The following is a 14,760-nucleotide window of genomic DNA, read 5'->3' as shown; positions in this document are numbered from 1 at the left end:
TTTACAAAAAGCTCCACTTTTTCAAAATCCTCACCCCAGTCCACTTTTAAATCAAACGCTCTAAAAGGCATTGGAAAACAGTGCGGAAACGCTTAAATATGCAAATTTTCCTGATTTCCCAATCATAGTGCATTTAAGCCTCCTCTGGCGAAGCACATAGTGTTAACCACCTTAAAGAGATCTCTTTGATCAGATTCTGAGTCTTGTGAAAGGTAGTTCTTGGAACAATCAAGCATCACTCTGTAGTCTTTAGCCTTGTCATTCAATATCTGCTTGTGAACCTCCAGCTTAGGGGTTCTCCAACTCCTCTCCCAACTCCGTAGTTCCTGCTTTTCCGTACGAAGTTCATCGGTATACCACAGGCAGTGAGGATGCAGAACACGAGTACAAGATTTTTCTGGAGCATGCTTGTCCATAAGATTAGTAAACAAAGGTGACGCTAAAACATCTCGCTTCAGTTGAGAGATATTGACATCGCGAAAACGATGGACCTTCAAAAATATAAAAAATGTTAATTTTTAATAATTTGCCATAAAATTTGTATTTATATCACGAATTTCAAAAAATCAAAATTATTTGATATCAGGATATTCCTCATATTCAGAATGCAATTAGGTGTGTCTGATGTGCTCTCACGTCCAACAAAAATACTGTGCAAACATTGCTATCAAATCTCTTGGTTATAAAATATCCCATGTTGTACGTTCCTCTGGTCCCAAGAAATAAAAATGCTGATGGTCATGCATCTCCAAGATGACTAGTTAATGAGGTATAGGTCAAAACAGGTGAAAGGGCATTAATAATATGTACAAGGGTCAAATTTTCAATATGCTCCAAATTGAATAAAAATTGTATCAAATTCTTCTTTTTCATATATTGATACAATAAATGTATAGTTTGCTATAATTAAGAAGTCATTTTATTCTAGAATCATGGGTCCAAATTCAACAACCCTATATATCATATGAGGCATACAGTATATGTAACATTGACAGTTCAGAGGTCAGAATATGCTAGACTTCGTAGATCCCGGGGGGCACTCCAACTTTGACCCCCTTTTTCAGCATCGCTGTCACCCAAAGACCCCATATTTTTTTACAAACACATGCTCTGTCACCCAAAGACCCCATATTTTTCCCATTTGATCTGTCACCCAAAGACCCTTACCAGAGGATGATTTAAGGAAGCCCCATCATGTACTGCAAAAGTGTTATCACTAGAGTTTCAACTGCCACTTTACTCAGTCAGAATTAATAGGTAAATTTTCACGGGAAAATTAACAAGTGACACCCATGGGCGCAGACATATTAGCGTTATGGAATGTGACCCGAGCACAGCGGTGTTCTTCAATTTATTTGAATAGGAAGAATTCTTCCTTTGAGGCAAAATAAGTTACTTATGCCAAGTTAATAATGTTATGGTAAGAGTTTCCGTAGATAAATATTTTTTTCCGTAGATAGATATTTTTGAAATTACGTTTTGATGATATTGTGAAAAAATTAAGATAACATAATATTCAATAAATTTGCAATGCCCAAATTTCTATCAAAATTGCGGTCAAAAATACTATTCCAATTCAAAATTACTAAGACTTGAATAGCGAGGTCACCACCGGGGGTCAGCAGGCTCGAGGTTACACTCACATTGATACGCATTGGTCACGTGTCCAGAAAATTTTCCCGTGAAAATTTACCTATTAATGTTGACTGTTACTTTTCAAATCCCATTGAACTCTGTGCAAAACATGTTGTTTTAGAATTGTGCGTGTGTCATTATTACTTGGTCGATTTCAGAACAAAAGTGATGTGTGTTTAAAGGATAATTCACACCTTCTGTAGATAACATAAAATGTGAAATCGACTAGCATCTTCACAGCGTTTTTTATGTAAATATAACTGTACAAATTCAAATTAAACCATGCATGTGCAGTACGTCTATATGCAGTGGGCGAGTAGTGGTGTCATGTTCGCTCACACAGATATGCTAACCGCAAGTAACATAGTGGAATGTTGGGAAGTGCTTAAATCATCCTCTGGACCCTTACAAGTTCAATTTGAACAGCAACTTTCATTTATCACTGATTTTGTTACTTATTTTGAAAAAACAAAAGAAATTTGAAGCCATTTAGAACTAGAAATTCAATTTTCGAGGTTTCTGTGGCGCTATTTCGGTTCTCACCCAAAGATTCCGTTTAAAAAAAGGTCATGTTCTCACCCAATGACCCCACATTTTGTACATTTTGCTCTCACCGAATGCCAAAAATCATGCTCCCACCCAATGACCCCATATTTTTTACATTTTGCTCTCACCGAATGCCCCTTAGTGCAAAAGTGCCAGCCCTACACCTATATCCATTTCAAATTGAAGTGCCCCCCCGGGCCGTAGATATGGCAAACTATACATTTTCTGTTCCTGTTTGACAAGACGGATACTTTGAGATCATTTTCAGTGCAATTTGAACATTTTACCTATACAATTTCATTTGTACTCTTTGACCATTTTGACATTTAATATCTCTACAGATTTATGACCATTGACTTTTTTATTCCTTAGGACCCTAGGAATACGGAAAAACAGAAAAAATTCACGGAATTCTGGGTTTACTCACGGAAATTTGAAATGTTTAACTTTTGTGTTGATTTGCAAAATAAAGCAGAGAAAAGTGATTATTTAGCAGTAATCGACCATTAAACAATCCATTCTAGCATTAATTCAATATAGGCCTACGATGCACGATTCTGGCCATACTACAGTCTACAGTAAAAGCTAAGACAAAATACACTTATAAAACATGTTATTTTAACTTTACAGTGCTTTATGGTGGAGTTTGTAACGCATATTTTAAATTTTGTAACACAGAGAAATTGTGGCTTTACCTTGTATGACCTTTGAACAACGCATAGTGAAGATAATGCACAATATAATGCATAGTGAGAGAATTATTATTATTACTAGAAGTTATTATTATTATTGTTATTTTGGTGCAACTATAGGCTCTAACCATGCCAAAGTTCCTGGCTATCCAATTTTTTATTTGGTTACCTGGATTCCTATCCGAAAATTCAATTCTGGGTACCCAAGTTCATAATTACCAATTAGGTGAAAGCCTTAGGTGCAATAATAATGATAATAATTAGGTGCAATAATAATAATAATAATAATAATAATAATAATAATAATAATAATAATAATAATGATACTATTACTACTACTACTACTACTACTACTACTACTACTACTACTACTACTACTACTAAGAAGAAGAAGAAGAAGAAGAAGAAGAAGAAGAAGAAGAAGAAGAAGAAGAAGAAGAAGAAGAAGAAGAAGAAGAAGAAGAAGAAGAAGAAGAAGAAGAAGAAGAAGAAGAAGAAGAAGAAGAAGAAGAAGAAGAATTATTATTTAATAATAATAACACTTATACTAATAATAATTATAATAAAAAATTAAATTCTGGTGAGGGAACAAATTAAAATTGTTGATTTATCATATTTTATCACAATAAAAATACTTACTTTAATCAATAAACAAATCATCTCCACTTGAATTGGCAGTCCTTTCTGCTACAGTAATTGTTGGTGCTGTATATGTTCTGTTTACAGAAACTGCACAATGTAGGAAGTCTTCCCAAAATGAGTTATCACTGCTGACAGAATCACTGCTGAATCTCTTTACTATGGGACCTTGATTCTCGAAACATTCATGGAGACTTTGTTCTGTTCCATTTAAAATAAACATGGTTGACAGTATTTGATTCTTCCGATCCTGATCAGAAATTTTACCCAGGGCATTAACAAGTAGTGCCTCATTTTCAGCAAACTTATCTGTTCTTATGATGACTGAAAAGTTGTAATCACAAAGAAACTTTGACAGTAGTTTTGTCGAACCTCCATGAGCAACAGCTTTTAGGATGCCTCCTCTGACTTCATCCCACAAATTCACCATGGCAGGTATGTCACCACAAAATTTGTCTTCCAATCTTCTCTTAGTCATCTCTGCAAAAGCCTTGTCTGATGGATGATAGTATATCAGCCACTTTTCACAAGGCATGATCCTGGGCATGGCACCTAAAGAATAAGAGTAAGAGACAAATTGTAACTAAGTAATTCATACATTCTTTTTTCTTTTGATGTTGTCATCTCTAGAGGTGTTGAACATAACGGTTGTTTACAAAACAGTTGTCCAAATCAGTAGCGTAGCCAGCGGGGGTGGGGGGGGGGGGCCCAGAAAAAAAAATGAAAGAAAAAGTGCCCCTCTGACAAAAAATGAAAGAGAAAATCAGGAGGGCCAAGGAAAAGAAAAAGGGCAATGACCCCCTTTTCTAGCAAAAGTCAGGGCCAAAATAGTGTAAAATACAAAATTTTTCCGCGTTACGCGCACACATTGTAACAATGAAGCCCTTTTTTAGCCAGATTATGGGCGAAAATAGTGTAAAATACCATTTTTTCAGTGCTGCATGTGCACATCATCCCAATAAGGCCCTTTTCGGGAAGCTCAAAGACATACAGTTTTTATTTTGCCCCCCCTGACCAAGAAAGCTGGCTACGCCCCTGGTCCAAATGTAACCTTTCTACTCATCCTGCTGTCTGTGCGCCCATACAAAAATACATGGGATACTGTTCAGCTTCTCATGTTTAGAATCATGCCCTCTGTTGGTCAATGTTACATTAAGGTTACGCATTGCTGGGGGCCCAGTATCAACAAAAAACATCAAGGCCACAAGCCCGGCAGGGCTGAGGCCAGAAATTCCCATAGTGAGGAATTGCAACTAATTTTTAATATAGTTTTAATATCTAATGGCCCAGCAGGGCAAGAAGAGCGCACACCTCTAAATCAATCCGCACATGCAGTATTAAATGTGGATGCGTTCCGGTAAAAACAAAATCATTAAAGAGGTATTTTGGGCCTTTATGTGGACTTGTAAGCACGTTATAGCTTAAATATAAGTTTGCGAACAGAACTAATATAATGATGATGCTGTTTATATGTCCATATCTCCGAATTTAATCACAAGACTACCCATACATTAAAACACATTAAATTTTCATTGATTTGCTATCGATTGGTGGTAGTTTATATTCAATTTGTTACCGAAAAGGTCTCAAATCTCACAAAGAAAAAGATGCCTTTTCACATGTGTTTCAATGGGACCCTGTATTGTATTAGTAGTTATTGATTAGTTATCAAAAGCCCATAACTTTCTTTTTCTTTTGCGTTTTTCTTTGTCCTTTTTTTCCTTATACCCCTTAATTTCCCTCATTCCTCAGGCCCTGCCCTCTATTGGGGGCTAATTTATAGTTTAAGCTTGATTGCTATTATTTTTGAGCGCTAATCGTTTCTTTGTAGCCCTGTGGGGCAACCTTGAACAATATTGTTTTTGAGCGCTATTGTTTTACAAATTTAAAACAGATCTCAACAATGCTATTTGCGATTCAGTTTTTTTTATTTCAATTAGTTTCAATTCACTTGCCATTAAACTTATTTAGATTCAATTCTCCACTTCATAATTGGTTTTTTATTCAATTTCAATTTGATTCTCTCTCCCTATTTTTTTTATTGATTCGATTCAAATTCAATATTTTTTGTTTCAAATCATTTTGATTCAATTCCAATTCAATGCATCAAAATTAAATTTGAATCTATTTTGATTCAATTCACCCTGCATTACAATTCAATTCAATTCCAACTCATTGTTTATTTTTAATTGACAGTGGCGGTGGAAGCATTAAAATTAGGAGGAGGGGCAAACATATTTTGTTATGGTCTTATTGGGACATTTGTGTATGAAGCATGTGAAAAATATTACATTTCAGATGGTTTTAGCCCAAAAATATGGAGAATTTTGTTATTCGGTGGCCGGTGGGCCAGAGTGTGCGAAGGGCGCTTAATTTTGCCATTTTAACCATATTTTTGCGCAAAACACATTGTTTATTTGGACAGGTCAATATAATTGCATTATTTTTTTTTGTTCCATTACGATTTTTAGGGAACACTGTCCTTCTTTGGAAAATTGAGAGGGGATGTGTCCCCCTCCCATCCCCCTGCTTGAACTGCTTCTGCCACCTATTGATTTGAAATCTAATGCAGTGAATTTTAGGTTCTTTATCAGCATGGACAAAAGTTTGTTGAATCAGTTCAGTTCAGTTGTATCAATATCAGTTGTATTGTTTGTTGTATCAGTTAAGTTTCTAAGAAGAAATTTGTTGCATGTTTATAACGACATTCATTAAAATTCTGAAGAAAAATTAATGAACAATGTTTTTACACAGGTTAACTTGAATACCTTTTACTCAGGCTGAGTCAGCCCATATAAGTAATTAAGAGACCATTGTGATGTTGATGCACCTTTCTTTTTGTGATTGAGACAATTCTTATTACCTGTGTGCAAAGTAAAGACTATTCAAGTTTAATTGTGTACAAAATCAAATATTGTTCATTTCAATCATGGAGAATTTTAATGAGTGACCTTGTAAAAAATGTGACAAGTTTCTTTTGGCCTTGGCAGTAACTAATGACTTGGCAGATTTAATGACTTTTTCAAATTAAGTTAGGGACGCACCATTAGATATCATCGGGGGGCTAGGGAGTTTTTTGAACAAAAAAGTTTTGCCTAACTGATGAGTAAAAAAAAAAATTTTGCCTCACTGATGAGTAAAAAAAAATTTTGCCTCACTGATGAGCAAAAAAAAAAAAATTTTCCCCTACCCAGCTCTGTATAAAGGTATACATCAAAATTGAAAAAAAGACAACTTACGCCAAAGGCGTAAAAAAAAACCATTTGCCTCCAAAGGCAGCGAAAAAAAAAATTTACGCCAACTTCGTGCAAAAAAAAAAAAATTCTGCCTGACCCAAACTCCCTAGCCCCCAATAATATCTAATGAATGCGTCCCTTAGCTTGCAAGTTGCAACTATGTAGCCTACTGAATTGGAATCAAAATACACTAAAATATTGATTCCAATTCAATTCTTAATTGATTTGATTCCAATTCGATTCTCTGATTCTCAAAATCACTTTGATGCAATTACAATTCAATTTTTCAACACTTAAAGTTATTTTGATTCAATTCCAATCAAATTCTGGATCAACTAAAATAATTTCAATTCAATTTTAAATCAATGCAATGCATCAAAATGCAAAAGTGACCAAAATCAATTTACATTCAATTCCGATTTCAATGCATCGAAATAACACTAGTTCTCAACAGGCAGAATTGCTGAAAAAAAAAATATATAAAAAATACTGATAACAGACAGGGCCTTGTTAAATTTGATATTCATGGGTCATTGTGAGATTTCACAAATATTGCACCATCAATTTTGGTCAAAGTCCAGTTTAAATTTAATTCAGCATCTTTTGTGTCAAAATTCATGATGTTCTGGATCCGGAATACAGTTCAACAGCAGAAAGCTTAGCGTAGTGCTAATCATATGTCTCTTATTTTTTTCAATATTACAGATTTTAATCTCTATATTACTGCTCAGAAGGCTCTTTGAGTATATTTGGAAGAAATGTGTCTTGAAAAAAAAACTTTCTTGTGGCTTCATTTTTTAACCTACCCCAGAGCTTGCAGGGGCTTTTGCCCCTGGCCTGTCACCAAGGGCCCTAAGGGCATCTGGACCACACCCATTATGCTTGACTCACGCTTCACCCTTTAAATTTTATGGGCCCCAAAGTTATTTAAGTTTAAAACGTGGCCCCTAGTCAAAAACACATTTCGCTTAATTGGCCACACAAATCAAATGAAGATGTAATACTGTTAAAATGCAATGAACTACAATCTACAACACACTACATCTGAACCTATAAGAAAAATTTTATACTTTTATTCGCTGCCGTAGTGCATGTTAGTAACCATTGGTTACTGGTTCAAGCCTGGGCTCATACACCTGTTCCGAATTTTGATATACCATAGGCTTTCTGTTGTGATCATTTCGATCAGTGGTTCGCAACAAAGAAAGCGTGAGCCAGTTGATCTAGCAATGGTCATATTCTAACGTGCACTACGACAGCGAATACAATCATTCACTCATTACTTGTGCTAATAGTGGTCAAAGCAGGTTACTGGACAAAATTGCAAAGTGGGGTCCCCTTGTCCTGTTAAAAAAAAATGTAACATATCCAAGACAAATGCACAAAAGTTTGTGAAAATTTGCAACTCTTTATATTAATTTGGCCACAAAAAAGGCAAAATTATGTTTTTAATTATTATATGGTACTTACTGTTATCCAAAGGTGGAAATCTACCAGAGTACACATTGATAATATGTCCAACAAAGATTCTATTTCTGTGTCCATCAACATTAAAAACATTGGCTCCGTCTGGTTCATTTGGCTGATCACTGGAATTTCCGCTTTGAAGAGACAACAAGTGCTGACTGTCCATCTTTGAATCTATAAGAAATGAAATGCAAACAATTTTTTTTTAAACTTGAAAAAAAAAAAAAAAAGTGAAAAACAACTAAAGAAGCTTATATATGCACACAAATACGATTATACCCACATGTTGTCAGAGTACACAGACTTGAGGCTGCTTTATTGGCAGAGAAAGGGCTGGCCCTTTGTTTCAACATTTGGGTCGGTCCTTCATGCAATTATTTCGGGTAAGCTAATCCTAACCCTAACCCTAATCCTAACCTTAACCCTAATCCTAACCCTAAACTAACCCTAACCCTAATTGCGTGTATAATTACCTGAAGGAGTAACCAACATTTGGGACCTTGGCCCTAAAATATTTGACCTAAGGGGATCATGTCCACATGTTAAGTTATAATGCTCAATTTTAGTGCTATTAGATACCAACTCAGAGCACAATAGCTGCTTTATTTACTGAGAAACAACCTTCCCTTTGTTTTAAAATTTGGCCCATATGTGTGCCACATATGAGCCCTGTCACATATGTATATTTAGAGCTAGCCTTGTCATTCTGGTGCCCCTTATTTTAACATTTGGGCCAAAACTAGATGACATATGAGGCTCATGTATACTTGTATACCGTATGTAGAGTGCCCTTAGGGCTATCACTGTACCAACTTAGAGACTTGAGGCTGGTTTAATTGCTGAGAAACAGCATGCTTCATATTTTTAAATTTGGGCCCTGATGGGGCCCAAATTTAAAAATCTGCTGGGTAGGATTCATAAGTGGGTTACTCCTTCATGTAATATCTCCTCTAACCATGTAGTAAATATCTCAAAAAAAGTAACTACCCCCCCCCTTAAACAATGACCATTATTCAAAAACGGGTGATTGTATTACAAATGTGTAAAATGCGTTGGAAGCAGAATTTATTTCTGCACATTTTTGCACCTCATTTGTAGCAATTGACTAAATATTGTCGTTACAACCCAAGATTTGAAAGTTGCACTAAATTGTATTGATTTTGTATTCAGTATAATTCAAGGAAATCTGTGTAATGATATCTGCGTGTTTTTGTATTGTATGTAAGTGCAACTGAGTTACAATACACCTATGTGAGAACCCTAGTGGGCTCTTTTTTAAATGTAGATTCCTTTTTACTACCACTAATGGACAAAAAGAGAAAGTATAATACCATCATGATGCAGGTGCTCATCTCTTGTCTTTGTCTCATAATTCTCAGTAACACTAACACCTCCCATTGTTTTTTCAATGTCTGCTACATCATCTGATGAAGATGCTTGATGAGATGCTACATGTGGTGTGAATAAGTACGCTGGGGGAATCCGATGGCCCCTACCAAGGGTATAATCATTTGGTACTGGTGGTTGCTGTCTTGGGCTTGCTGAAAAATAGAAGAAACATATAGATATAACTCATTAGGTTTTCAAGTCAATTTATGGGATGGGAGCTATATCCAAAACTATTTGGGTTAATATGACCTTTGACTTCAAATTCCCAAAATCTCAATGAGTCTTCCACTTTTTCAGCGACTTAATTGGCAGCAATTTTATTTTACTAGTGGGCCAAGGTTTTTTCTTTAAAAAATCTTCCATGCTTCCTGAAATCTTAATGGTGAGTCCCTTTTTATTTAAAACAGATGATATTTATATTGTACAGTATCATACCTTACCTATGTAATATGTTTGGGGTGCTCAATTAGATAAATTATTTCGAAATAGGTCGCTTTCAGAACTACCATTATTCAAAAGTCTGGTTTGATGCCCGGGGTTTGATGTTAATATTTTGTTGATAGGCCTTGATTTTCTATGTGTATTTTTGTCATAAAAATATTGTGCATCTGGCTTCTGCTCCATCATTAACAAAACCTTGCTTTCATTCATATAATTCCGGGATCAAGTATAATATGCACATACAGCAGGGCTGTGATTGATGGTTTAAAAAAAATCCTGGCTGGGAATAAAATTGCGAAGCGGAGCGAGTGGAACTCTCGCTCCACACGGCGGGGGGTCCAGTGCTTTCAATTTTGAATTTTAGGGGGTCCAAAAAAGATTTTTTTAAACTTGAAGAAAACAAAAGAGTGAGAAAAACAACTAGAGAGGCTTATACGATTATACCCACATGTTGTCAGAGTACACTTGAGGCTGCTTTATTTGCAGAGAAAGGGCTGGCCCTTTGTTTCAACATTAGGGACCTTGGCCCTAAAATATTTGACCTATGGGGATCATGTCCACATGTTAAGGTATAATGCTCAATTTAGTATACCAACTCAGAGCACAGTAGCTGCTTTATTTACTGAGAAACAACCATCCCTTTGTTTTAACATTTGGCCCATACGTGTGCCACATATGAGCCCTGTCACATTTGTATATTTAAAGCTAGCCTTGTCATTCTGGTGCCCCTTATTTTAACATTTGGGCCAAAACTAGATGACATATGAGGCTCATGTATACTTGTATACCGTATGTAGAGTGCCCTTAGGGCTATCACTGTACCAACTTAGAGACTTGAGGCTGGTTTAATTGCTGAGAAACAGCATGCTTCATATTTTTAAATTTGGGCCCCTGGGGCCTGTGACCTTTGACATCTAGGACCAAGATCTTGGTCCTAGATGTTAAAGGTCACAGGCCCCAGGGGCCCAAATTTAAAAATCTGCTGGGTAGGATTCATAAGTGGGTTACTCCTTCATGTAATATCTCCTCTAACCATGTAGTAAACATCTCAAAAAAAGTAACTAACCCCCCCTTAAACAATGACCATTATTCAAAAACGGGTGATTGTATTACAAATGTGTAAAATGCGTTGGAAGCAGAATTTATTTCTGCACATTTTTGCACCTCATTTGTAGCAATTGACTAAATATTGTCGTTACAGCATACATTTAAATCAATATAACCCAAGATTTGAAAGTTGCATTAAATTGTATTGATTTTGTATTCAGTTAGTATAATGGAAGGAAATCTGTGTAATGATATCTGAGTGTTTTGTATTGTATGTAAGTGCAACTTTCAAATCTGGACCTGATTACATTAAATTGACTGGTGTTTTATTGTTTTCTGGGCTATTGTATCAAATGAGATGTCAAAATGCGCAGAAATAAATTCTGCTTCCAACGCATTTTACAGATTTGTAATACAATAGCCCCATTTTGAATAGATGTTTATTATACAATGGTTAGAATGGAAATAGGGCAAACTATTTTCCCAAGGTACTGGCTGAGGACCTATTACCCCAAACCTGGAGGGTGAGGGGTGATAGGCTTGTAGCCAGTACCAAGAACAAATTACTGCCCTATTTCCCCTATATAAACCATCGCACGGTGAAATAGGTTGTGTCATTTGTGATTGACCAATAAAGTGGCAAGATTTGCTCATGAATATTTATGAGGTGTAATGATTGTATAATATCTTATCTCTGTAAACATACTTTTTTGAGGTGCAGGTGGCATTCCCTGCTAGCTTTACAGATGTGTACAAAACCTGAGTTACAATACACCTATGTGAGAACCCAAGTGGGCTCTTTTTTAAATGTAGATTCCTTTTTACTACCACTAATGGACAAAAAGAGAAAGTATAATACCATCATGATGCAGGTGCTCATCTCTTGTCTTTGTCTCATAATTCTCAGTCACACTAACACCTCCCATTGTTTTTTCAATGTCTGCTACGTCATCTGATGAAGATGCTTGATGAGATGCTACATGTGATGCGGCTGGTACTGGTGGTTGCTGGCTTTGGCTTACTGAAAAATAGAAGAAACATACAGAAATAACTCATTCAGTTTTCAAATTAATTCATGGGAGCTATATCCAAAACTATTTCGGTTAAAGCCATAATGTACAGTCTTATTCAAACATGATTTTTTGGCATGTTTGTATTAAATGTTTACACATGTCCCAACTTACACCTTAAGTTTTAAGTTAAGTTAAGTTAAATGGAATCAGCCACATTTGTTGTGTTTATAGGTCAACAGAGCAATTTTGACATAAAGTCATAAGCCCGCCATAGAACTCCATGTTTTAACATGGAGTTCTATGGTCGAAACGGTCAAAATAGCCAGTGGAGTTTCTTTCACTTTACCTTGTTATTTTTAAATAACAAGGTAAAGTGAAAGCTTAAAAGCTTAAAATGGACAGAAGCCCTTCCCGGTAGTTATTACTAATATTATTTCAGCATTTAGGGTAAAGAATAACAAAATTAAAATTTGATGCCTTCAAATCATCAAAAATCTCAATGAGTCTTCCACCTTTTCAATGCCTTAATTGATAGCTATTTTATTTTAAGTATACTTTTATACAGTTGGGTGGGGGATTATTATTTTTACTCATCAGTGGATATGAATTTTTGTTTCCATTTCACTAGTGGATTAAGTTTTTTTCTTAAAAAATCTTCCACGCTTCGTGAAATCTAATGGTGAGTCCCTTTTTATTTACAGCAAGTGATATTTATATGGTACCGTATAATTATTACTACTATCATACCTATGTAATATGTATGGGGTGCTCAATTAGATTAATTATTTGGAAATAGGTCGCTTTCAGAACTACCATTATTCAAAAGTCTGGTTTGATGCCCGGGGTTTTGATGTTAATATTTTGTTGATAGGCCTTGATTTTCTATGTGTATTTTTGTCATAAAAATATTGTGCATCTGGCTTCTGCTCCATCATTAACAAAACCTTGCTTTCATTCATATAATTCCGGGATCAAGTATAATATGCACATACAGGGAATAAAATTGCGAAGCGGAACGAGTGGAACTCTCGCTCCACACGGAGAGGGGGGGTCCAGTGCTTTCAATTTTGAATTTTGGGGGGTCCAAAAAATAAATTTTTAAAACTTTTTTTCTAAGTTTTTATTTCAGTTTCAGAGTGTTACTGGACCTAGAGGTAAGGCTAGGATCATTCATGGTTGACCTACAAAAAAAATTGTTTGTGTTTTTAATATGCAAAGTGATAATTTGTGTCCATGCCATACTCTATTAACGATTTAAAAATGTATTGAAGTGTTGTCCATTTTGAAATTATTGGAAGAGTATGACATGAACACAAATTATCACTTTACATATTAAAAACACAAACAATATGTTTTGTAGGTCAACCATGAATGATCCTAGCATTTAGTTCTAGGGCCAGGGACACTCCAAAACCAAAAAAACAAAAAAGAAAAAAAAAGAAAGAAGATTTTTTAAAATCCGGGGCACATAAAAATCCGGAAATCTGGATTGATCCGTGGGAAATCACAGCCCTGATACAGTTGCCCCTGCAATACAGATACCTGACTCAATTGTGTTAGGTCTATCAGAAACATTTGTATACACATGCTGGCCTATACAGAAAGAAAATATAGCAACAGAAATTAAGGAAATGCAGGCCACTCCCAACAAATCAAGTGAACAAACTGGGCTATTCCAGTTGAAATCCACACTCCCCCTGTGGAAGAATTTGGAATGTCTTCCAAAAAGGGAATATGTTTTTTCAAATGTAATTAGTCAGGGTTAATCATTTTGAAATGCAAACTCCCTCTGTATTATGGCTTTACCTATATATTCCACAACTGAAGTGAGTATTTCTAGAACTAGCCCCGTTCCACAAACCGCGATGCCTCTCGAATAGCGAGTGGAGCGAGCACCGAGCGTGCTACAGTTGGAAAATCATCATACAGGTATCAGAGTACAGCACAGAAGCCAGTGCTAATGTATTTCAAATGGAAGTTACCCAACTATCTATTCTATTCAAAACTCATACTCCCTCTGTGGAAGACTTTAGCTAAATCTTCCACAGAGGGTAGTGTGGATTATGAAAGGAATAGCCCAATAATAATTCTTATATCAATTATTATGTGTTTCCAACAGACCCCAGCTCACTTACTTGCAGTTTGCAGACTTTGGTAATGCCACTCCCATATATGGCCTACCATAATTGGAGTCTCTATGCTAAAACTTCCACAAGCAATCAAGCAATCCACCTCATCACCTTGGCCCTCAGGAGAGCTTGTCACTACCCTGATGTCTCTTTGCAGGCGATACGCAGTTGCCACAAGCACCAAATGATCAGCCCATATACCATCTTGTGCCATTTGGTCACAATATCCATCCCAAATTGGATATAGCTGAGTGAATTCGATTGTACCATCGGGCCCCTGTATAATATAAATGTATGGTAATGTATTTTATATGACATTACATTCATTATAATATTGTGTACTAATTATAAAATTATAAAAACATCACCCTGACATTGAACATAAAATATCATTGCATATAATGATTTACCTTCACACAACAACTGCCATACAATTATTTGGGTTTTACATTTTAGGAGGGACCCATTTCTTGAATGATCTTACAAAGTGTCCTCTTTTCTACATGTGTACCATTTAGTATGCATT

The 14,760-nt window shown here is 35.7% G+C and overlaps 1 protein-coding gene across 1 annotated transcript; it reads right to left on the bottom strand.

Annotated features, from left to right (window-relative positions):
* Nucleotides 1–230: 230 nt before the first annotated feature.
* Nucleotides 231–14,499, bottom strand: LOC140137579 (uncharacterized). Its single transcript, XM_072159304.1, has 6 exons — nt 14,241–14,499; nt 11,952–12,113; nt 9,547–9,756; nt 8,219–8,389; nt 3,513–4,064; nt 231–491 (listed from the first exon to the last, which is right to left on the bottom strand). Exons 1-5 carry the CDS (start codon nt 14,446–14,448, stop codon nt 3,514–3,516), a joined length of 1,302 nt encoding a protein of 433 aa, XP_072015405.1. The 5' UTR covers nt 14,449–14,499; the 3' UTR covers nt 231–491; nt 3,513.
* Between the last annotated feature and the right edge of the window lie 261 nt (nt 14,500–14,760).

The sequence above is a fragment of the Amphiura filiformis genome, chromosome 2, assembly GCF_039555335.1.
Source record: "Amphiura filiformis chromosome 2, Afil_fr2py, whole genome shotgun sequence".
NCBI classification, from domain to species: Eukaryota; Metazoa; Echinodermata; class Ophiuroidea; order Amphilepidida; family Amphiuridae; genus Amphiura; species Amphiura filiformis.
Note: the sequence above shows the minus strand (reverse complement) of the source record. Positions and strands in the feature narration are given on the sequence as shown.

What these genes read in the sequence shown, in the direction of transcription:
- LOC140137579 (XM_072159304.1), bottom strand. Translation starts at nt 14,448, where the DNA reads ATGGCACAAGATGGTATATGGGCTGATCATTTGGTGCTTGTGGCAACT. An exon ending in CCAAAGTCTGCAAACTGCAA is followed by an intron (nt 12,114 to 14,240) that starts GTAAGTGAGCTG and finishes TCTATTTTTCAG; the next exon opens with TAAGCCAAAGCCAGCAACCA. An exon ending in TGAGCACCTGCATCATGATG is followed by an intron (nt 9,757 to 11,951) that starts GTATTATACTTT and finishes TCTATTTTTCAG; the next exon opens with CAAGCCCAAGACAGCAACCA.